General features: G+C 41.3%; 2 protein-coding genes across 3 annotated transcripts; both read right to left on the bottom strand.

Annotated features, from left to right (window-relative positions):
- Positions 1-145: 145 nt before the first annotated feature.
- rnf144b (ring finger protein 144B) lies at positions 146-13,801 on the bottom strand. 2 transcript variants are annotated; one of them, XM_086038939.1, is made up of 8 exons: positions 13,387-13,801; positions 8,399-8,635; positions 7,572-7,676; positions 7,105-7,165; positions 6,605-6,812; positions 4,400-4,532; positions 4,236-4,325; positions 146-2,221 (listed from the first exon to the last, which is right to left on the bottom strand). In XM_086038939.1, exons 2-8 carry the CDS (start codon positions 8,576-8,578, stop codon positions 2,063-2,065), a joined length of 936 nt encoding a protein of 311 aa, XP_085895065.1. In that variant the 5' UTR covers positions 8,579-8,635; positions 13,387-13,801; the 3' UTR covers positions 146-2,062. The 2 variants fall into 2 exon arrangements, with proteins under 2 accessions (XP_085895065.1, XP_085895064.1); XM_086038938.1 differs by having other exon boundaries at positions 8,399-8,667; positions 13,387-13,797.
- Positions 13,802-17,979: 4,178 nt separating this feature from the next.
- Positions 17,980-23,026, bottom strand: drc9 (dynein regulatory complex subunit 9). The gene is made up of 10 exons (XM_086038283.1): positions 22,932-23,026; positions 22,252-22,380; positions 22,118-22,146; positions 21,898-22,020; positions 20,373-20,457; positions 19,959-20,120; positions 19,470-19,544; positions 18,915-19,046; positions 18,745-18,834; positions 17,980-18,284 (listed from the first exon to the last, which is right to left on the bottom strand). Exons 1-10 carry the CDS (start codon positions 22,947-22,949, stop codon positions 18,168-18,170), a joined length of 960 nt encoding a protein of 319 aa, XP_085894409.1. The 5' UTR covers positions 22,950-23,026; the 3' UTR covers positions 17,980-18,167.
- Positions 23,027-23,774: the final 748 nt, after the last annotated feature.

The following is a 23,774-nucleotide window of genomic DNA, read 5'->3' as shown; positions in this document are numbered from 1 at the left end:
TCACCTTTCCCATGTTATCCATCATGCAAGAACCTGACATGCACTAAGAGAATTTCCCTATGCAGTCTGTGTCATGTCATCAACCACACTGACAAGCGCCTGTCATGAGATAATAAATGTTGCCAATAAGCATTATACCAGCATATACATTCAATGGAGTTCTCTTTATTTCCATTTTTAGAAAACGTGTGATACAGAAACATGAAAAAACAAAATGACTTAAGATAGTTATACAACAAATATGAATTGCAGCCAACCACCAGCACAGAGTGCATAAATGTATATTTTTAATCATCAGTCTTAATGAAGTTTTATTTAGAAAATCAAACATACATCTGTGCCTCTACACAAGTCAAACTGCTTGTCTTGTCATGTGATATGGTAGTTAAAAAAAGAGTAATCCCAAAAACTAGCAAACAAAAACAAAAAAATCTTTGGATAAATTCTTCAGAAAGGGGAAGCAAAGCTCAAGACAAATAACCTACAATTTTCAACAAATAAGCTGTATTGAACACATTCACTGCCTCAGTTTTATGGCGGATTGGCTACGGGTGATTCTCACGCACAATGTCCGCCCTGCCTAATCTGTAGCAACAGGCTCGCAAATTAAGTTTAAAGCCTTCAAAACTGCTTCAGCACATGAAGAAGCACCCGGTCTGATAGCAAAGCCTGAATTAACTCATTCACAGCCAGATGTTTTCAGACCCTCTTTTACCCAAACTTTTGACAAAATTTGAAAGAAAAAATAAATTCCTGGGAATGGCTGGACTGCGAAAAGACAAATATATGTGTCTTTGGCAGTGAATGAGTTAAAGTCATGGCAGAATATCCAGGGATTGCCCCCCCCCCCCAAAAAAAAGCCCGGAATTCCTAGCTTCTCTGAATCCCATCTTTGTAATAAGTGATTTTCTGCAATGACGACAACCAAAAGAAAATTACTGAGCTGGCTGTACATACTTGGGGTGTCATTTGTCTCCCCTTACCTCAAGATGGCACCGGCTCATTGAACAGAAACAAGCAGTGGGCTCCCACTAATCAGTGATTACGACTACATTCAGTGTGAGTTGTCTTCTAGTAATGTTTTTATTTGCTCCTATGCCATTCTGAGAAAATATTACTTTATAAATTTACTTCATGGTAAATAGGTCAATGTTGCAAAAAAGGTTGTGACTGCTACTTTCGAGTCTTCAGTTTAGTCTGAAGCGCCGGCCCCATGGAAACAAAAACATTTTTTCAGAGGGATACATTTTCATGCACTATTGAAGCCCTATCTTGTTTCATGACAGAATAAGGTGCACACTGGAAAGTTAACTTTCTTGCTTCTTCCTCTTGACATTACTTACCAGCTTAAAGCAGAAGTCAACCCAAACATATTGTTTTCAAGAATATGTTCCCAGCAGGCCCACTAGTTGAAACACAGCATTTTGATTATTTTTGTGTTTGTGGAATATAAATTAAGCAGCAAAATGCACTCGTTTTTATCCATCTCCGGGGGCGGCCATTTTGTCCTCTGTCGACTGAAAACGATATCACAATTGCTCACGACGACAATCACGGCTAACCTGTTTACTGTTTTCAATATTTATCAGAATGCCCTGTTTCAACTAGGGACTCGCATAGAACATATTCTTGAAAAAAAATAGGTTTGTGTTGACTTCCTTTTAATAGTGACATTTATATTCTAAGTGATATGCATATGATATAAGAGAAGGCGGCTAAACAAATGCAACCCGGCACCAGGCACAGTATAGAGTGAGGCACTTGAGCACCTCTCATTTGGTAATATGGCACTTCTGTACACACAGTAAGAGAAGGTTGAAGTGCATGAGTGCATGATCTAGCGATTTGTATTTATTACCGCTCTTCTGGCATAATGCTCATGAGTCAGTGGTGATTTAGTACAGTATATAATATTCCCACTGAAACATTTTCAGGTGCTGATTATGTGTACTGTCACTGTCAAAGCCCACATTTGGTTTTGTACCAGACAGCACATCCCGTCTGGTGGAGTCCATGATCCCCCAGCTGCTTGAGCCTGGTGCAGGGCCCAACAGGAAAGCTTCTATGTGGAGGAGTCTGGTGGACTCAAGTCCTTCTTTCTCTTCTTCCTCTTCACTCTGCAGGGCTTGCAGAGGCAACACAGGATGCACGGGGAGGCCAGCAGGAGGAGCGGAGAGGTAATCAGAATCACAATGCTAACACCAACCAAGATTCCCGCCACCTGAAGGGCAACACAGAGGAACAGTGGTCAAGACTGACAAAAGTGATGCTAAAATATACTGTATGTCTCATTACCAAGTATACATATAAGTGACAAAGCAAAGACTCTAAAGCACAGGTGTCAAATTCAAGGCCCGGGGGCCAGATTTGGCCCACGACCTAATTTTATGTGCTGTTCAGAAAGGAACACTGTCCATGCTCAGTCCAATATGTGTAGTCAACAATAATGACAAAACAGCAATGATGGAATGCACACCAAAAATGTATTGTGTGGACTAACTGTATAGGTCTTCGGTGATTAGTACAAATATTTTTTACAATGATGTATTTTCACAGAATCACAATAAATTATGGTATTGATGTTTTTGTTTGTTCCCTATGCTACTGATAATAACGATATTAGACCATATTTTTGAAGTTCAACTTCCTGTAATTGTACAACTACACTGTCGGAAAACGTATATGCTAATACCCCTTCAATGCTGTTCACGTTATCTGAGTGTGTGTGTGTGGGGTGGTCTCGCCTCCCACTGTGGTGAGCAATTTGACTGACATGAGCGGGAAAGAAGCAGTGCGACTGAATGCTGAGGTATGTGAACAAACACGTGTAAATGGCAATTCATTGACTCAAGAAAAAATTGACAGTGTCCTTTTTATTTATCCGACAATAAGTGGACATACTAATTATCGGGACAGGCCTCATTATTGTCATATCCATGAAAGAGACACATATACAGTAAAGTTTGCGGTGGGGACTTTCTTTTCATTGTTTGGGGACTATTTTCAGATGCGTAGGTAAGGCGCTAGAACATGTCACCCAGTGCAACACCACGTTTCTCTGTTGGTAACAATTGGATAACCCAAAGTTCCATAGAAACAATAGTTGCTTTGACGCGAGACTTCAATCTGGCAAGGGTTCAATAAACAACATATTTTTGGCATTGTGCATTTCACCTCATGACTGTTTTGAGATCGCTGACTGTAGTGCCAAACATGTTTTATGCAAGAACCACAATAACAGAATAAGCAGAAAATCCACTGTAATCCGTTTTTGGAAAAGGGCAGAAAGCAAAGTGCAGCTCCTCCAGGACTATAGACAAACATTGCTATTTGTGTTGGAGACATGTGGGTGTGCGTGCGTGCGTGTGTGTCTAGGTAGATTATTTGGACATGGTCATTTGATAAGTAGCTCACGCGCTGAAAAAGTGTGGACACCCTTGACCTTCAGTAAACCTCAGATGACAGTATGAAGTCATCAAATGGGCCTCATTAGATGGCATGTAATCGTCATGACGACAGCGAGTCTCCAAATAGATTTATGGGTTGTGAAACCTGTTAGGCAAGGAAGTACCGGTAACCCAATCACGACCTGAGGAACTGCACTCTTGTACTAGTGCAACTTTGCAAACTCTCTGCGCTGAGGATTTCAATGGCTTCTGTATATTATTTGAAGGAACTCTCAAAACTACAGTCAATCTTCAGTTAGTCGCACCTTCACACCAAGACACAGTCATAAAGTTCCCCGCTAAATAGTTTTGTTGACTATTCGACATCAAATGAGGGCAACAATTTTGGATTTGCGGGATTATTTCAGATTAATGTCTGATGAAGGGCTAATTGAGTACATGGGACTTTACAACAAATCCAAAACACCGTGTGGCACACACATGTTGGGAAAATGAAGGAACATCAGCAACATTAGTGTCATCGCAGTAAACTGTGCCAGCACGGAGTTTGCAGTGTTTTGTGTCAGGTTCTGTCCTGCATTTCCTCACAGGCTGCATCTACTCGGATCAAAATTTCCTGTTTGTTTTTTATAGGTTGGACATCTTGTGTGCTCTCTTATTACCTGTGAAAAGAGTATCATGAGTGTATTCAAGGCGCGGACACTCTGGTTCCGCCATGTGCAGACTGTTCAATTTCTCGCTTTGCAGTATTTGCTCTTTTTCCGCCCAGCAAGCCTTTGTTTGTACATGGATTCCTGAATGGCAATTGTATTTGTCCTGGCTGCTTACCTGCGTTCGGTTCCACATAACCGAGGCTCTGGAGTGGCCAAGTTTGTTTCTGCAAGGCCCATTATCGTAATGCCTGAGGAAAATGTCACTCTGCAATTACAAAACACACATGTTGAGACAAGAACGTTTGTGAAAAGCGCTTGTTTATTTTTTACAAGACTCACATCCAGGTTCTGCAGACAGTACCAACAGAAGATGTGTTTGCAGCTCTTGCACAGCATTTGTGCGCAGCCCTCGTTCCGCTCGATGTAAATGCCGCACATAGGACACTGTTTGATGGACAGCTCAGAGTCGCTGCTGCAGTTAGGAAGAAAGACAAGAAATGTCAAAAGACTATTATGTGAACAGGGCAGCGTTTCGAGTGGCAAGTCACGGAGGTCTCACGGGGTTGCGAATTGTGAGACCTTTATTTAGTGGCTTAGTGTCGGGTCAGTGCTCATGTTGTCATTTATTTTGGGGGTCGGAGGTATGACATGTATTCTAATGCACACAATAATAAAGGACACAGCTACTGTTGAGGACCCTGAGCTTGGGGCATGAGTAATGTCTGTGCAGATGTTGAACATCTGCTCTCTCTAATGGCAATCGTTTGAAGCCTAATCACCCGTCAGTCACAGAACTGGGCCAGGGCACACCAGAATAAATGCGATTTACATTCACAGCTTCAGACACATCACACTTCTGATTTGGTTCATTGGACCAAAGAAGGGAATTTTACCTGCTTTCACTTAAATCTCTCTTTGTAAGTTTGTGTTACTGCCTCCAAGGGACTGCCTTTTAGATTTCACAAAGCGATGGGTGGCAGGGCGGCCGGATAAAGTCGCAGGTCGTCATTGTTTTATGGCCGCCCCAAGACGAGAGGGGGCTTAAAGAAAAAAATCAACCCAAACATATTTTTTTTCAAGAATATGTTGTATGCAGGCCCACTAGTTGAAACACGACATTGTGACATTAATATTGCTTTTGTGGAATAGGAGTTAAGCAGCAAAATGTACCCGCTTTTAGCCATCTCAGGGGGCGGTGATTTTGTCACTTTGTCACCCCAGAGATGGCTTAAAACGGGTGGATTAACTCTTATTTGACAACGGCAATACTTGTCAGAATGCCTTGTTTCAACTAGTGGGTGCATAGAACATATTCTTAAAAAAAGAATATGTTTGGGTTGGCTTCCACTTTAAGTTTGTGTGTGTCTGTGACAGCTCATTTCCTACCACAGCCTAGTTCCCACCTTAGATTGTATTTGCACTTGCACATCAAAGACTAGAGTCCTGTTTATTGTCTCTAATTCCTCATTTAAAAAAAACGAGCGTTCAAGCTACAAGTTTTTCCTCATGAGAGGAAGGGTGTAGGGTGAAAAGTTGCAGCGGTCTACTCGTGTGGACTGAATGGGTGGCAACAATGGCGAAATGGCAGTATTTTGAGGCTAATGGCTCGCAGCAGCACAATTTTTTTTTTAACTGAAGTAGTTCATTTTAAAATTTGTGAACTGAACATTGAACTAGTTCACGTAGAAAATGAACGTTCTCAACACAGCTAAATAAGTCTCAGTAGTGAATAGAGCCGAGGGGTGAAAAGGGTACACGAATTCAAAAACATAAATAGGTTGCCTAGTAAAGACAGACACCGTTTGTGTACATTACACACCGTGCGTCAACGCTCACATCTGTCGAAACAAGAATGCTATCTTTTGGGTTAGATACGCAGGTTGTTTTTTGTTTGTGTGTTGCGGTAGAATTTGCAGGCAGTCACTGTCGTCAGTCACCTGATGTGAACCCAATAGAGCATTTTCACTCACAAAATAAGCAGCAACTGAAAACAGTGGAAAATGTTCTCCAGGGAGAAAATTCAGAATTTGGTGATGTCCAAGTCTGGAACAGACTTCAAGCAGTCATTGTCAAAGTCTCGCTGTATTAGAAATAACGGTTGGAAGCTGAATGGCTCCACTTGTGTTATATAAAGTATTTATTTGTTCTGGACCAGCTAAATGAATTCCTCTTTTATCAAAGTGCAGAGAGACCTGCTTCACTGCACTACACAAGCTCTTTGTGTCCAGGGAGCAATCTGGCTTTAGGCACACGCACGCCCTCCTCCCTTCCTCCCTTTGGCTCCTTCAAACGCAATGGAATCACAATATTACTCAGATGTCATCAATCGGTCAGGCAGAGTGCAGCTCAGCGAGCTCAAATAAAGTCGGGGCGGGGGGGGGGGGGGAGAGTTTCTCGGTGGATACAAAGACGCACTAACTGTTGGAATAGTCAAAAGTTTTGCAACACATACGAGTGTCTCATTGCATACTCCTCGCTCGTCTTGCACAGCTGCATCATTCCTCCCGCGCACGGCGCTTCAGATTCTGCGCCTGTCTGACTGACCTGCTTTCACGAGAGTGTGACATCATGGGTTGGTGCTCTTCGCAGGTGTGGCTCCCCTGCCAGGGTCCTCTGCAGCCGGAGCAGAAGACGGTGTGACATGTGGGGCATGGCACGGCGGAGGGCCGGCCCTCAGAGCTCAGCGGCACGTCGCACACGGCCTGGCATTCAAGCACCGGGCACCAGGCTTTACTAGGATCCAGCTTCACTCCTGCGGAGAGCACAGGACGTACATATAGTATGCGTGCGCTTAGCATGTCTCATCTTATGTTACATGTACGCTTGCGCGGTACCTTGACTTACAAGAGTTTTTTGTCCTGTGACCAAGCTCGTAATGACACGTACTCTTATATCATATACTTTGAAATGAATTGAAAGGTCAGCAGGCAGTTGTTACAAAACGTCCGCAACAAGAATGTGACGCCCCAGCCAATGCGCAACCTCAAATAGCGCCGTGCCTGTCGCCAGGCGTCGGCACACTTGCACAACAATACAATACCCACCTCTCTCAAACTTCAAACGCTCATACAGCTTAGTCTGATCAGCAGAGGCCAATTCGGCTATCTGGAAACACAGACAGAATAACCTTGTTTATATTTGAACTGCATACAGGAGAATCTGGAATCATCAAAATATTGACATTTTATATTTTCTATTTAACAAAAATACATAGTTATCTTTGCTGTTTAAAATTATATTGAGACTTCAGTAAAGTAGTAGGAAAGTCAAACTCTGGCTTGGTCTTGCTATGGCTATGTTTTGGTTTCTTTAGCTTTGACCATGCCTCTGCTGGTCAACTACCGTACGTCATACTTAAATGTACAATGTCACTGAAAGTAAAGAGAGTTTTCTTCACAAGTTGAAAAGCATTCAAAAACAAAGAGCCTGACCAAACTGCTCAAACATATTTTGGTTTTCTTCTCTAACTGACTTCATTTTAGTTTCCCTCGTTTTGATTGCCAAGGCATACCTCAGAGTCAAGTAGCACCCCGGTGTTTCTGCAGGCCATATCTGGACAGGTGATGGGTGCCCCCCCACCCTCCTTGATGCTCAGCTGAACATATTGCTGCAGACACTGGAGGGAAAGAAATATCATTTTCATTAGATGACATAGAACAAGACACCTTTGCTCAAATGGCACATTGTGCATGCAAGTTAAGTTCACGCTTGGGATAAATAATACTAGATGAGAAAACTTACAACACATTTCAAACTTCTGCATCATTCAGAAATGATGTTACTCAAAGCATGAAATTATGGACATTTAGTTGGGACTGTGTAAGTATTGATTTGCTCAACTGCAGACCGATTTGAGGAACATACAATAAAAAAAGTCACGCAATGTCTGTTATTGGGTAACATTGAAGATGTAATCATCTGACTTACAAAATGTGTTTTAAAGAAAAAAAGCGTAATGTTCCTCAAACTGAGCTGAAAAAAAAAAGTCAACATCAAGTCTAATTGGTTCTCCTGACATAGATAACAGAAGTATACCTTTGCACCTCTATGAGGTGACAGTAGAGCCTGTTTGGAAAGTGATCATGAAACAGGCTGAGTGACTTTATATTTGAGAATGACAGTGTCATATTCTCTGGTGTGTTGTGACAACAGTATGAGCAGAGGGCACACACTTGCATCAATCTAAATATAGCACGGGGGCACAATTCTGTCTGGAGTGACCACCGTCCAAAAGAACAGCAACAGGTATGTTTTCTGTATGGTCCTAAATGCAAAAAAAATGAAAACCACATACAGATAAAGTATTAGTCGACACTAAAACTGTTCGGTTCGACTTACAGTTGTGCAGAAGATGCACGCACAGCTGTGCAAGGTCCTGGTGAGTGCAGGCGGATGCTGGCAGAGGCAAAGCTTGCAGAAAAGATCAGGACTGGGCTGATGGTCGCCGTTGCTGGAGATGGATGGTCCTGGTTCTGAATCCTCCACCCCCCTGCTCGGTGTGGAACTTGTGCAGGTCATGCTGGAGTGAGGACGTGGGGAAAGTATGACAGGGTCACGCTGCTTCTAGCTCCTCTTCTGGGAACGGGGGTGGAGAGGAGTGGAGTAGCCTTGATGTTGGTGACAGGTTTACAGAAAACAGCATACAATTAGTTGTCTCTTCTGTACGTGTCATATTTATTATAGACTGTTGAGCTTCTTTAAATGAGCCAGATGGATGAAGTTCTGGATGACTGGCAGATGGCCACCATGTCCCAAAACGATTGTGACATCAGAAAGGAGGTGGTGGAGTGATGCTTTGGGCGGGAATAAAGGGAGGTGGGAGGCTTCTAACGGACCATTTCTGCCATGGTATAACAGAAGAACCGTGCCTTCTCTGGTAAAAATAGTTGACATACCAGAGGACGCACCGCACCATCACATGCTGCAAAAAAAATACGGTTGAGTTGATGCTTTAGCGGCTATGGGCACAAAAGGAGAAACACTTATGGTGTGGCCACTCTCATCCCTGACCTCAAGCCTACTGAAAACCGGCGAAGTAGGGCTGGGAGATATGACTGAAAAGTATATCACGATATAAGTGTTTCATATTGGTCGACATCGATATATATTGAATTTTTTTTTCTTTTTTTAAACTATTGAAAATAATGACCTGAAAAATACATTTAGGTAATTTTATTTTAACATAATACTTAACGTTTAATAGGAGGTCAATATAACTATGAAAGAGTGAAATAAACCTGTCGAAATAAAGATGAAATAAACTCCATTTTAAAGATAATGTGCTGAGAAGGGCTGAGAAATGTTTGAAAAACTGTCACAATCTAAGTATTTCATATCAGTCAATTTTGATTATTGATTTTGTTTTATATCTTACCTTTAAATAACAGGCAACTGTTTTTTGTACATTATGTAGTGTAATGTGCAGTTTGTCCTCCATCAGTGCATTGTAGATGCCTATTTGCATTAGGTCTACCCCAAAGCAGTTGTTGACACATATATTAGCCTTCATTCAATGTTCATCCAATGTAAGTGAACGAATACTCTCTTGCAGTGCATACATCATCGTTGACCAAACGTCTTAGGACTACTTTATCTTTTTAGCGGACTCATTATTGCCATAGTCCATTCCTATTTTACTTGCTTTTTACATATTTTACCTTGAGTGCGATGCTAGTGTCGGATAAGGCTAACTACCGCTAGCATGTCAAAGACAAGAACTCCTCTACTACACCATGTACACCATGGCTCCTCCATCCACGGGTTTTTAATAAGGTTATCATACATAATATAATTGAATTGTAAGAGTTGTACTGAGTCGAGTGGTCATTTATTTGAGAAAAGGTACGGCGCGGGCCCGCGAGCGTAGCGCACGGCCGCCGGGCCCGCGAGCATGTTCCGTTGGGTTAACAGCTTCTTCTTGTTGGTTTAAATGCTTCTTCCTCGTTGGTTTAGAAGCTGCTGCTTCTTTGGTTTAAACGCTTCTTCATGTTTGGAGGCGGAAGCGCGCTGCCGACATCACGCACCATGCTGCGATTGGTCGAAGGCTTTTTCTATTGGTATCGATCACGTGTCAATAGCGATACATATCGATATCAAATTATCGGCCCAGCCCTACCGTGGTGCATATTGAAAGACAACATCTAAAAAAAAAACAGCATATGCATGCATAACAGTTTGCACAAAAAAAATTTAAAATACAGGTAATCAGTGATTTTTAAAATCATAATTTCAGAGTTGCTGGTTGGTCAATTTTTGTCTTAAAGCAGCTGCCGGAAAAGAAGGGTGCACTACTTGCTGTACCCATTCAATACCAGCACCAAAAACAGACCTTTGAAAAAGGCTGAAAGCACACACTGTGACTTTGAAAAAAAAAAAAAAAAAAAAGTAAAGCAGCATCTAAAAGAATACCAAGCCTCTTCATTGCAACACGTGATGACACCGCAGTACTAGTGGTCATTGAACTCAGACTAAAACAACCATAACAGTTTTATATAATGATCAATACATTACCTTTTGGCCTTTTTGCACTGAACATAATATGGCAATGGTACATGATGATGATGACGACAGCATTAGCAGCAGTGGCTTCAGTTACATTCTCTTGCTCAAGAATACTTCAACATGGTCACTGGGTGACTGAGGATCAAACTTGCTAACTTCAGGTTGGGAGACAACCACTCTACCAACTGAGCTAAGTTACCTCAACCCGTTGTTTTATAACACATTTTACATTTCATTTTTTTAACAACGAATGGATAAGTGTCATCTGATGATAAAATCCCACTGGAAAATGTTTCATTTTTGTGTTTTATTTTGTTTTTGCCCTAAGTGGAGAAACCATGCTGTTATAATCTTTGAGGCAACAATGGACAGTATAGCGTAACCTAGGAAACTGCAGTTAAATACTGCAGCCTGCCAGAGCAACTCTTCCAATCACACATTATTCACACAATGTTCCCTGTTTAATCAGGCTGTTGAAATTGGCTGAGAACTTATGAGCAACCTAGCCAGTAGTGACCTACATGTTAAGTAGGTCATCTTTTATTATCCGTGATTGATCAGTAATGGCATAGATCGTCGCAACTGATGTTGCAAAGCATGGTGGCATTTTCATCGTTATCAAGCATACTCACACTGCTAGATGTGCTTAATTGAAGAAAAAAAAAACAAGGAACCAGAAATGACATACTGGTACAACTACTATCAAGTTTCAGGTTTGGCATTTTTAACCTCACCATTTTGTATAACTGCATTTAAGTGGGACCAAAGATGGAAAAAAAATTGCTTTCTATGCAATAATACATGGACGCTGCCACTCCTAAAACCAAATTCTGAATCCTGAGAAATGGAGGACCTTGTGGTTCAAACCTTCCTGTGTAGTCTGCATGTTCTACTGTGTTTATGTGGGATTCAGTGGGCACACCGGATCTCTCCCACGTTCTGAAAATGTGCATGTTAGGTTAAATGAAGACTCTAAATTGTCCATACATAAACATAAACATAAGTGTAAATTGTTGCCTATGTGCTCTGCGATTACGTGTTGACCAGTCCATGGTGTATGTACCCCACCTCTCACCAAAAGTCAGATGGAGTATGCTCCAGCAAGCCTAATGCGGAGAAGCATTACAAAAAATACATATGGACTATTTCTTACACAAGTATTGCCTGTAAACCTGATAAAGGTTATATAATGCAGACTGAACACAATTCATTCCATGACGCTGGTTGACTTACAAGTCGTTCTAATTTCAAAACACATTTTTCCATTGCAAAATAAGGTGAATTTTAGTTCATAAAATACTGATTTAACTCAAAGGCAAAGTTTTAGGGAAACTAAATGAAACTAAAATAAACAAACTGTATGGAGAGGGAATAGAAAATTTGTGGGCAGGCCTCTCTAATCAATTAGAGGAACAACAATTAATCGACATCTAATCGATTATCAAATGAATCGACAACTATTTTGATAATAGAGTAATTATTTGGAGACCTTTTTTAGTCGTGCATGAAAACAAAATATTTTGTTGTTGAATCAAAGTAAGACATTTGCAAACGTCAACTTTGAAAAACAATTATCAACATTTTTGTCTATTTTCTGACAAGCCACGGACAAAACGTTCGGGCATTTTCCACACAATTTTAAATAATGCCCTGTTCCTGAAAAACAGAATGGAAATTATTTTCTTATTTACTTATTTATTTATTTATTTACTTATTTATTTATTTTCTTCAATTAGATTAATCCATTAATTGGCAAAAATATTCATCCCAGATTAATAGATCATTAAAAGAATAATTAGTTGCAGTGGTCATTTCCGTGACAGTCATCAGCCATTTACACTTAGATTCACTCATTCACAACATTTAAGTAGCCTACCATGCACGTTTTGGGAATGTGGAAGGAAGTGCACTTTCCAGAGAAAACCCACGCAAGTGCAGAGAGAACATGCAAACCGGACCCCAAATCCCCAAACTGTGAGGCAGGCTTGCTAAATACCAGGCTGTCACTCAATTGAAATAAAATAAACAGTATCACTTACTAAGCAGCCAGACTCTTTCCTATGTAGCAGAGAGTTTTATGGTCATCATATTTTATGGTTTTTTTTTTCTTCTTTATTTGTCATTTTGTGCACTCCTTTCACTGCAATTTCTCCTTGCATGCCAGCATACGTGTGATCCGGTTCTCTTTGTAGTGTGCAACAAAACTATGCAGAAAAGTGTAAGTTGAATTTCCCCTTGAGGCAGTAAAACAAATGATAATTTCACATTTCACATCACAATGGAGGTTCCACTGTTGAGTATATCAAAAAAGCAAAATGGAATCTACACCAAAAACAATGAGTGTAACAGTCTTGTCACTGCTTGTCAAACTTGTTATGGAGTCCCTTCGTAACGACGCCAGTTTACAGTAATTATGTGTGGAGCTGGCCATGCAGTCAGTGAGTTGCAGTCGTCCTAATGGCATTCCAAGAATTAGACCAAGATGCCTCTACTTTCACCAGACAGTCCCTGTTTTCTGCAAGAAGGCATCTGGGAGTGTGCATTATATTTCACAAGGCAGTTCCCACTCACTCTGGTTGGGCAAACATTTTCTAATCTAAAATGAAAAGGCAACCGAAACCTATTGCACACAGGTGCGCAGCCACAGCATTTGGATTTTTGTATTATCTCTAAAGTAAAATTGAAAGTTAAGATCATTAAGCATTGCTTTGTATCTTTCCATAAAGGGAAATTTCAAAACATCTCCTTCCGATTTTCATCGCTGGTGAAAAACGGACGCAGTAAATGCTCCGCTTCCGTGTAAAGTGACGAGCACAGCCGCTTACCTTGCGTGTGGACAACGCGGTGAAGGAGCTGCGTGGGTCACGAGCCACAGCCGCAGTGCTTCTTCCACACTGGCACTGGCACTGGCACTGGCACTGGCACTGACACGCGTGTGTTCCCGGTCTTCTGCCTCCTCGCTGGACAAATGAGTTGCTCCTCGTGTGACACTATCGTTCGCTCCACCAGTCCCAATATTTCGTCGGCGGTCCCAATAAGTCGTTCCCTTCCCCACTCTTTGAACATTTTGATGTTACCGACAGTTCAAAGACACAAAAGAGAAAGCACTTTCGAACACCGCCCTTCGCTTGTCGTCATCCGTGCAGCCTACGGATGCTGCGTTTGCAGCCTTTTTTTTTTTTTTTTTTTTTGTGCAGTGTTTGTAGCTAACTTCCGACTAGTTGCCAAGATGGCGGCGTAAAGACACAGACTGTTGAGCTCTCAGCATAAAAACGCAACCACATGATTATTTTTACGGGTCAAAGTGAGAATACAGTCATGACTCACTCTGAATAGTTGTGAAACCTTAGACCAATGAAGACGCCAATCAGAAGACGTACTGAGCAACTGAAGTGACATGGAAGAAATTAAAAGAAACAAACAAAAATGTGCGTTCCCCAAAAAACGTTTGTGGGAACACATCCAGTCTCTTGCAATTAATCTTCCACATACGCTAATAAATGCAAATTTAGAATAATTGACATTCAAACTTTAACTGCACTTTACACCAGAACATCACCTCCAGAGTTGTTACAACCCCTGGAAAAAAATGATGGAAACTCCTGCAGTCTCAGAGGATGTTCATTCACTGGTTTAAATTTGTAGGGGAAAAAACAGATCACAGACATGACGCAAAACCTAAAGTCTTTTCAAATGTCAACTTTCTGACTTTAATAAACACCAAAAGAAATCAAGAAAAAAAATAGTGGTAGTCATTAACAATTACCCGTACTTTTCTTTAGACCGAGCAGAGGGAAAAATATGGAATCACTCCATTCTGAGGAAAACAAAATGGTAACACCCTGTAAATTTCCATTCCCAAAACTAACAGCTGCATCAGAGTAGATCTATTCATTAGTCTGCAGTTAAACACGAGTGATCACACCTTGGAGAGCCGTTGCACCGAGTGGACTGACATGAATCATGACTTCAACAAAAGAGATGTCAAATGAAACAAAAGAGAAGATTATCAATCTTCTAATAGAAGATAAATCATCACACATTCTTGCAGAAGATGTTGGTTGTTCACAGTCAACCGTGTCTACAATCTGCACCACGTAAAAACATGGGAAGGTTGTTAGAGTTAAGCACACTGGTAGACCAAAGAAGACATCAAAATGTCAAATCGGAAAACTTAAAGCAATATGTCATGACAACAGAAAAAGCACAGCAAAACAAATGTGAGGAAACTAGTGTAAGAATAATAATGTATTTTATTATTCATGTGTTGGGTTTTTCATAATTAAGCTTGTTAGCTTTGTAGGTTTAGCTTTATATTATATAAAAACAGGGGGGAATGTAAGAATAATAATGTATCTTATTATTCATTTGTTGGATTCTTGTGGACAAGGCCTGTTAGCTTTATTAACTTGTGGGTTTAGCTTTAGCTTTTTCCAAATCTACGCCCAGCTTGCTTGATGTGCTTTGCTTCCACATATGTATGCTAATGGCTCACACATACACACACACACACACGCACCCCCCCCCCCCCACACACACACACACACAGACAAAACAAGTTAATAGTGTTCCAGCTGCTTTCGCTCCCCTTTCCCTTAGAGCTGGAACACCTTTGTAATCAGGGACTCCGAAGAAAATAAAAAGAGAGGAGGCGCGGGAGCCGGGCAGAGGGTTTTAGGAACTGAAATCGTACACTTCCCTGCGCTCTCCTTGCAAGTAAAAAGACAATATTGTTGTAGAGTGTCTTCTCTCCTCATTGTGTACATTGTTTACTAATGTCTCACTTGGTGTGACCCTGACACTAGTCAACATCTGTGACCCAACTGTAAGAAGCCACCAAAAGGAAATGGGATTTACAAACAGAAAAGCTAAACGAAAGCCATCATTAACACCTAAACAGAAAAAAACAAGGTGACAATGGGCGAAGGAAAAGCAATTGTAGACTGTGGATAACTGGATGAAATATTCAGCAATGAATCACAAATTTGCAATGGGCAAGGTAATGATGCTGGAAGTTTTCTTTTGTGATGTTCCAGTGAGATTTATGAAGACGACTGCCTGAAGAAAATATGCACATTTCCACAGTTATTGACAATATGGGGCTGCGTGTCAGGTCAAGGCACTGGGTAGATGGCTGTCATTACACTTTCAATAAATGCACAAGTTTACATTGACATTTTGGACACTTTTCTCATCCCATCAATTGAAAGGACGTTTGGGGATGAGGAAATCAATTTTCAAGATGATCATGCATCTAGCCATAGAGCAAAGACTGGGAAAACATTCCTTGAAGCGGCCGGTGTGACCGATGACATCATCCGAAAGGGGAGATATTGCAGTTCACGTGTCAATGTCATGCAGGAACTCCAGCGAGTTTAATTTCCGTTTCCGCAATGTTCAAACACGGCGTACTCGGGCGTGTGCTCCGTCCCGCCCTGATTTCTATGCAAATGAAGAATGCCGCAAAGATCGTACAGGAAAACAATACGTTCCATCACACAATAGCGCACAAAGGCTCAAATGCCCCGTTACACCCGGTTTTACCGGGGCAAAGTCAAGCAAAATACCAAAACAAAGAAAATTCCACCCATGGCATGGGCAGTTAGACAGCGCTTTGCGCTAGACATGCGCCTGGAACGGAAATTGGGCCCAAAATGTCAACTGTCAACATGTCAATCGGGTCAACTGTTAATGATGGGGGAAACATTTTGAAGTGCTGCCCAACAGAGCACATGATGGCAGATGCTTTATGAAAACCTGCAACAGGAGTTAAGTAAAATATATTCGCCAAGTTCATGTTTGGGAAATAATGTGTTAATATGCACATGGTTTCAATGAAAGGTTTTTCCAATTGTGTTTTGTGTGGTCAAGATAGCAATGAGAGAGAGCAAACGGGAGTTTAAAAGAACTGTGATGTGCTCTCAAATAGTTATTGTTGCTACTGCATTGCATGCATGTTTGTTACATTCCAGTAAGTGTTCATTTGATTCTTTGTTGCTTTGAATTTAAGTCCTTTCTTTTTCATACTATCAGACGAAGCAGGTCGAGTGAGTTATTCCTTCGTCATTATCTCAATACATTAGCGGTTTGTTGATCCTGGAAATAGTTGGGACACGATACTACTGCTGCATAATGCCAGCAGCAAGCAATGCCCCATCAAACAGTAACCAAATCTGAATCCGTGGTGCTTAGTCTTTGTAATTACATATTTTGTGTATTGTTTTATCTTTTTGAGGAAGAGATTCAATATTTGAATGTCTATAAGATGATGGAGTTCAAAATCACATCACGTTAGCACGTCCGCCTCACAGTGCAGAGGTCGTGGGTTCGATCCCGGCTCCGGCCTCCCTGCGTGGAGTTTGCATGTTCTCCCCGTGCCTGCGTGGGTTTTCTCCGGGCACTCCGGTTTCCTCCCACATTCCAAAAACATGCATGGTAAGTTGATTGGACACCCTAACTTGCCCCTAAGTGTGATTGTGAGTGCGGTTGTTTGTTTCTGTGTGCCATGCGATTGGCTGGCAACCAATTCGGGGTGTCCACCGCCTACTGCCCGAAGACAGCTGGGACAGGCTCCAGCACGCCCGCGACCCTTGTGAGGAGAAGCGGTATCGCTAATGGATGGATGGGTTGACTCCTCATTCTCATCTGCAACACTTGTTAGTTGTGTCTATGTATACAAGTAAAAGTATAGTAGTATATAACTATAGTAAACATGTTTTCATTTTGAAGACTATGCAGTGCATCTGGACAGCTTGACAGTGAGGGCAACATGCACATCTAAACTGCTTACCCGAGCAGGACAGTCTCTGCATGTCAAGAGCATCAGATCTCAACAGATCTCATCTCAGGTTGGAGTAAACAACAACATGCAAACAGAAAGTGGAGTAAATGCAACCACCTGTAGGCTGCAGCTCTGAAAGGGGACAGCTGTCCAAATAACCAAATACCGGTAAATATTTTTTTTTTCTCTATTTGTGACTGTGAGCATGTCTTTTAAAATGTTGTCCCACTGTGATGTAACAGTCCCCCCACATTCACTCATCACTTTAGCTGCTAGCTTGACAAAGTCAAAAGGTAAGCCTGGCTGCAGTGTTAGCACAGATTAGTGTTAGCTTCTGATAGTCGGCACATATTCGAATGTTTTATACACCGGTATTTGTCTGTGGTCGCTATATGTGTTTTGCATGTGCCACAAGCAGCGTAGTAAAACGGGTGGGACTGAGGCCTCAAAGGGGGGGGTGTGAAGTGGACAATCGTAGGGGTACAGACATGTTATCAAGGCAGCTGCAAACTGTTTTAAATAGTAAAAAATAGGTACAATTGAAAGACATGCTCCATTGGGTTGAGGTCACATCACTGATTTCTTTGCCTTCAGTAAACTTTTGAAGAACCCATTGAAATTTTGAACCAAATCGGGATGAAAATGCCAAAAAGTAGTTTATTTAATAATTACACTTTGATTCATGATGGAACACACAAATTCAAATGCAGCAATTTTCTCCACTTTTCTTCAAAGTTCAACAACTACAAGCGTGAGTGGACATGAGGTACTGTTTGTTGTTTTAATGTGAAGAAGAACATAAGAGAGAATATAAATGAAGAGGACTCATTTCTTTTTCTTCTTCTTCTTTCCGTCCTTTTTCTTCTTGCTTTTCTTGTCTTCTACTTTCCGATAAATGCCGAAGCCTTTGCGGACCATGCAGCCTCTCCACCAAGACTGCACCTATGAGAGTCAAACGTCACGGGTCAACTCACCGCCTTACAGTTCCACAAAGTCGTCCACAGTAGTTTGGAACAGTAAACAGTTTGGAACAGTAAACAGTTTGTGTTTACTCACTGGGGTATGCAAGCGAGAAAATGGGAAATGCTGCTTCAGCTACCTAAACTGTGAACGTAAACTCCGCCCAACCAATTCCAAAAAGAGGAACACAGTAAAGTACTGTGTAGCAGCAAACCATGGGAACGTATTTTTTTTTTAATAACGGCTTGCTTGTGTTCTCATTTTATTCACACACTAGGGGGTGCTATAGCTCCACCTGAAATACCAAAAACATCTCCATGACGTCCCCCCAAAATGTGGCTTCTCAATTCAATGCCGACGAGGATCTACGCAACAACACAACAGCCAGACCTGCGCCGATCACTTGACATGTGTGGTTGGCAACTGAATGAAAAGTTGTTACCTTGAGAGCAGCTTTATTCTTAACCTCCAGCTGACGCAGCCTCTCCTCCTCCTCCCTTTCCTCCTTCACTACCTGCTCCATTTCGCTGTACTAAAACGAACAAACAAAAAAGACCCACGCGTGCCAATGTCCATTCTCACTTTGCGTTGGGGGAGCAGGTAGTTGTTTACCTTCTTCTGCATTGTTGTCAACTTTTCCAAGTTTGTTGTTCTCCTGTAGCGAGTGCGGGTGAGGTGCTGCTCCTTCTCTTGCATGTTCTGCTCAGTGCATTGCTGCCACTGTCGCAACTGCTCCTGTAATTCCTGCACGGTGAGAGGAACATGATGAATTTGGATTGAAACATAGGATCCATAAGAAAATAGGACACATTTGAAGACGAAAAGGGTCATTCCTTTACTATTGCATTTCTGAGAACATATATCGTATTATGCGTTAGATGAGGACTGTTGGACGATTTAATTTGATCTCGAAATTACACTTATGTTTAGCAAACAATGGCATGTTTTTAAGATTAGCACAGCAGTATGAATGGTTTAATGCAGCGGTGCCCAAGTCCGGCCCTTGAGCCTGAGAAATAACTACACAAACTGAAATGACCTCTTTTGTTTGGTTTGTTCAATCATCAACCAGGAGTGTTTTTAACAACAATTTCATGGCTCAGACTACGGCTCTAATAAATCCTTGAAACATTATAATAATTGTTCAGTGTTTTTTGTAATACCAACCGCATTTTGTTTTTTCAGAAAGATCTTTGATTCCTCATGAACCCTCTCCTGCAGTATTAAATGGTCCTTCAGTAGCTGAGAGAGAGAAAGAGAGAGAGAGAGAATGGGAGGGGAGCGAGGGGGGGTGGACAGAGAGAGATGTTTTGAAAAACGTTTTACTTAAGACTCATGTAAATATCCTGTTACATTATATTAATGCACAAATTACAATTAAGGTTTGTGATTGAACTTTTGAAGGGAATTACAAACTAAAGTTTTAATTAATTAAGGACTATAAAGCTGGTCAGTGCATCACAGCATATAGGAGTAGCAAGCGCTATAGGGCTTTTCTTCATATGGGGGATGATATTGATGATCATCCTCGTGAAGATAAGCTTTACAGAAAATGGATGGATGGATGGATGGATGGATGGATGGATGGAAAATAGAGGGAGAAGCTCGGGCAGCACTCTGGCTTTTTTGGGAATAGTAACGGACTGCTGCACTCACCTCAATTTTGTCTTCAAGTCGCGTCTCCAATTCCCTCATCTCATTTTGGGTTTTCTGAAGCTTCTGCTCAGTGTTTCTATCCTCAAGCTCCTTTCTTGCAGCATTCGATTCAATAAGCCGGTGCAGTCGATCATTGAGCTCGTCGTGCAATGTTTGCAGTTCCTGAAGGGAGAGGATGTGTTGAGGTTGGAAATCAATTCATTCACAATTTAAACCAAATAGTCACTGTCGTGTGAAAAACACTTAAAAATAAAAAATAAAATGTTCACGTTAATGCAATGTCATGGAAACGTGGGAACACAATTCACGTAAAAATAAGAAAATTGAAATAAATGGACATAAGTGTTTTTCACATGACAGCGACGAAATGCTCAAAAAGCATGAGCCAATGGTTATTGAGATTTGCTGTGCCACCTTCAGTTGATCGACTTTTTGTTCTAGCGTCCCCTGTTGCTTTGGAAGTGTACGTCTTCTCCTCTCCATCTCCCTCTTTGCCTCCCTAGGAGCAACAAGAAACACAACACACATCTTACCTGATGAAAAACCTTTAGAAATACACTGCCCAGACAAAAAGACAAAAAAAGGGTCACTTTAGGCAACCTTCATAAACCCGGTAAGAAGTACATTTCTATGAAAGATAGGATTGTTAGAGAGCAGCACAACCTCAAAAAAATCATGGGAATAAGGTCAGGACAGGATAAGGATCTTGGAGCCGATCACCGATCAGCGAGTTTAAAAAAGAAAAACTATGACTGATCAGTTTAGAAGATGGACCAACTTGTTTATTGGGACCGGTCCGGCTTAAGTGTAGCCAAAATTTGTGTATAATTAACGCCCATTGAAATACATAAAATGTCCTATTTTGTAGATCTGCTCAATGATGTCTGTGTGGGTTGGCACATTGTGACATGACACTGTTAATACACACATTCATATTATGAGCCTTTTTCACTCAGAAATACTACTAAACTATTTATTCCTTAACCGTAATTTGAGCCTGACAGGGTTAACCTGATGGTGCCACCACTCTAGATGTGATGATGACGTGATGATAATAAAATGTTTGACAAAAGGCAGGCGGACTGGTCACCAGTCAATCGTATGGCACATAGAGACAGATAGCATTTAGCTGCCAAGACAACCACGTCGGTCACTTGACCGGAGCCCGCCAAGTAACATCACAAGAATATTTAAGATTTCTTTATACCGCAATACTATTGTGTTTTATTGCCAAACGTTTGCATTATAACGACATACATTTTCAGTTTTTATGGCATTATTTAGCCCAAAATAATGATTGCAAAATAATGCAAGGTTATTTTAGGAGGAAACTTCCACTTCCGGGTCGTTTAAATGTACGTTGGTGCTGGTAGGGATTTTTACGGTCTAAACATGTCCCACACAAGGAAATATTTCACATGCAAAGGGATAAGGTACTAAATGTTAACAGTTAGTAAACTAACCAAAATTGCTATCCCAGATTACACACACAAGACAGGCTGGACATGTTTCTTTCTGTCAGTCAGGGAAATAGCTGACTCCTGTGGCATAATCCATGGTATTACAAGCGTTGAACCACTAGAGGGGACGCACATTAAAAATGTTGTGCAGGCAATTATTGAAGGTGGCTCCGTAGTATCGCATAAGAGAATAGTGGTCTTGCTTTTTAAAAGAACCCAACACATCACTTTCAGTAGTTATTTGACCCGGTTAGGGACGAATAGAGGGATGGACGAAAACCCACTTCTGTGCTTGCTTAGTCCGTCCTTTTTAAAAGACTTCTCGTCCTCCATCCGTCCAAAAAATGGGCATCCGCCTGGGACGGACAGACCGTTCCATCCCTTGGACGGAATGCCCATCTCTGTTTCATACTATGCTATATTTTTCTCATGTGGTTACTTAGGATGTATCATTTTCACTTGACGGTGTGTTGATGAACCTTTTGCTACTCTCAGCATTCTTCTCCTGGTCCTGTCCATCCACTACCTGCAGCAGACAGGTGAAGCTCTGTTTCTCCTCGAGCTCCGCCTGTAACTTGGACACCTGCTGTGAGATATAGTGACTGGACAGACAGAACAAACACAGAAGTGTTCACAAGCCGACTCCAGGTCAAATCCAACTCGATTTCCTGAACGGCCATCGAAATGATCAGAACTCACCAATCTCGTTTCACCTTTTTCACTCTGGCCTAAACGCACACACCCCAAGAAAATACAGAAGCAACACAATCATCACAAAAGGGTGCTTGCACGACTTTTACAGCTGACTATTGTGGATTGTACACTACAGTCACCTGTGACTTTTTATTGCTGCACGCCTTGTGAATCTGGAAGGTCAGAGCGTGTTCGAGAATGTCCAGCTGGTCGGAACACTCCTCCAGTACAGCTGCAATCCTGAGACTCTGGATGTGGGACAGATTCATCTGCAAAACATGTATCCATTATGTAGTGAGAAGGACCACTTGCAGATCATGCTAAATGTGACACATTCTCAACTCCATACACTGCAGGGAGAGCAGCTAATGAGAGGAACTTAGTTACATAGTGCAGTACCTGAGTAGCCATATTTTTTTCTTTTTAAATCGTTGCCAGCATCAAGGATAGAAACATTATAATTTCGCCGTGGATCTTTAAAATTAGACGAGGCAGTGAAACACGTGAAGTAAGAAATATACAGGAAATGGAAATAATATATTTAAATATCGTTGTAATTGAATAGTTTAAAAAAAAATAAACAAAAATGTTCCCATTTGTCAATACGCCGTTAAACACGAAACACAAATGTCCACACATGAAAGACTGCTTAGTGTTTTACGTGGGCACATCGGTTAGGAGGAGAAAAGGCATCATCGTCATCGGTCGTGTAGGTTGCGAGCGACATCGTCAATTAAAGATAGCGCTCAAATCGTATTCAAAGTGACTCTGTATAACAAAAAAATACAAATAGAAAATGGGAGGGAAAAGAAACACTTACCTCCATAACATGAGCCATATGAATAGACACAAACGCCCCGTCAAGTCAAACACGGTAGTTGAGTTTTTGAGTTGCTATGGTAACGGAGCTGTCACGTGATGGAACTGCCCAATCAAAACGGAAATTCAAACGCATTAAAAATGGGCTGTCACTTGCATAGCGCTTTTCGACCTAGTTTAACATATATCAAGCATAGAAAAGAGGAACGCCGAATAGTGATATTTATTGTGCCTAGTGTAAGTGTGGCAGTAAAACCCACATTTGTTTGCTCTTCCTAATCAAAAGCGTAACGCACTAGAATTGAAACTGAACAAAAAAAAAAAACAACTAATAAAATTTAAAGTGCAAGCTAATATAATTTTATATCCTCGCTGGACTGTTCCTAAATGACAAGTAAACTAATGAAGCTACTGAAAACTGACTATGAATTGTATAAATAAGTTTTTTGTGTGTTTTTTTTAGTCTTTCTGGATTTTTCAGTGAGTGTAGTGCTGTTCAGTAGTTTGCTATTTTGGTGTGTTCACAGGGTGGACTGTGGAGCATTGTTCTGGTATCCATTCACTTCAAGAACCGAAGACCTCTCATCGACTGCCAGGCGCTGTTCTGGCTGGTAGATGGCCTTGCAGTGTGTCTGGATCATCTCCATGAGAGTTCTGACTGGGTGGAGGTGGTCATACTCCTCTGTGCCCCTCAGGTTATGTTCTTCACTTCTGTCTTGGTCACTCATATGAAGATTCGACAAAATGGCCATGAACTGGTCTTGTGTCATGGATAGTGACAGGGAATGGCACATGGAAAATAGTTTTACAACGCCAAGTCACTCATCTTTGGCACACACAATTG

Source organism: Filicampus tigris, chromosome 8, assembly GCF_054856515.1.
Source record: "Filicampus tigris isolate MCC_2025a chromosome 8, RoL_Ftig_1.0, whole genome shotgun sequence".
NCBI classification, from domain to species: domain Eukaryota; kingdom Metazoa; phylum Chordata; class Actinopteri; order Syngnathiformes; family Syngnathidae; genus Filicampus; species Filicampus tigris.
This window is presented reverse-complemented; position numbering and strand designations above follow the sequence as displayed.

Excerpts from the sequence above, each read along its gene's own strand:
- rnf144b (XM_086038939.1), bottom strand. The coding sequence starts at position 8,578 with ATGACCTGCACAAGTTCCACACCGAGCAGGGGGGTGGAGGATTCAGAA. Across the intron at positions 7,677-8,398 it reads CGTGCATCTTCTGCACAACT|TGTCTGCAGCAATATGTTCA; the intron begins GTAAGTCGAACC and ends CTTTCCCTCCAG. Across the intron at positions 2,222-4,235 it reads TTATGTGGAACCGAACGCAG|GTGGCGGGAATCTTGGTTGG; the intron begins GTAAGCAGCCAG and ends GTTGCCCTTCAG.
- drc9 (XM_086038283.1), bottom strand. Across the intron at positions 19,545-19,958 it reads GACTTGAAGACAAAATTGAG|CTACTGAAGGACCATTTAAT; the intron begins GTGAGTGCAGCA and ends TCTCTCTCTCAG. Across the intron at positions 18,835-18,914 it reads TGACAACAATGCAGAAGAAG|TACAGCGAAATGGAGCAGGT; the intron begins GTAAACAACTAC and ends TGTTCGTTTTAG.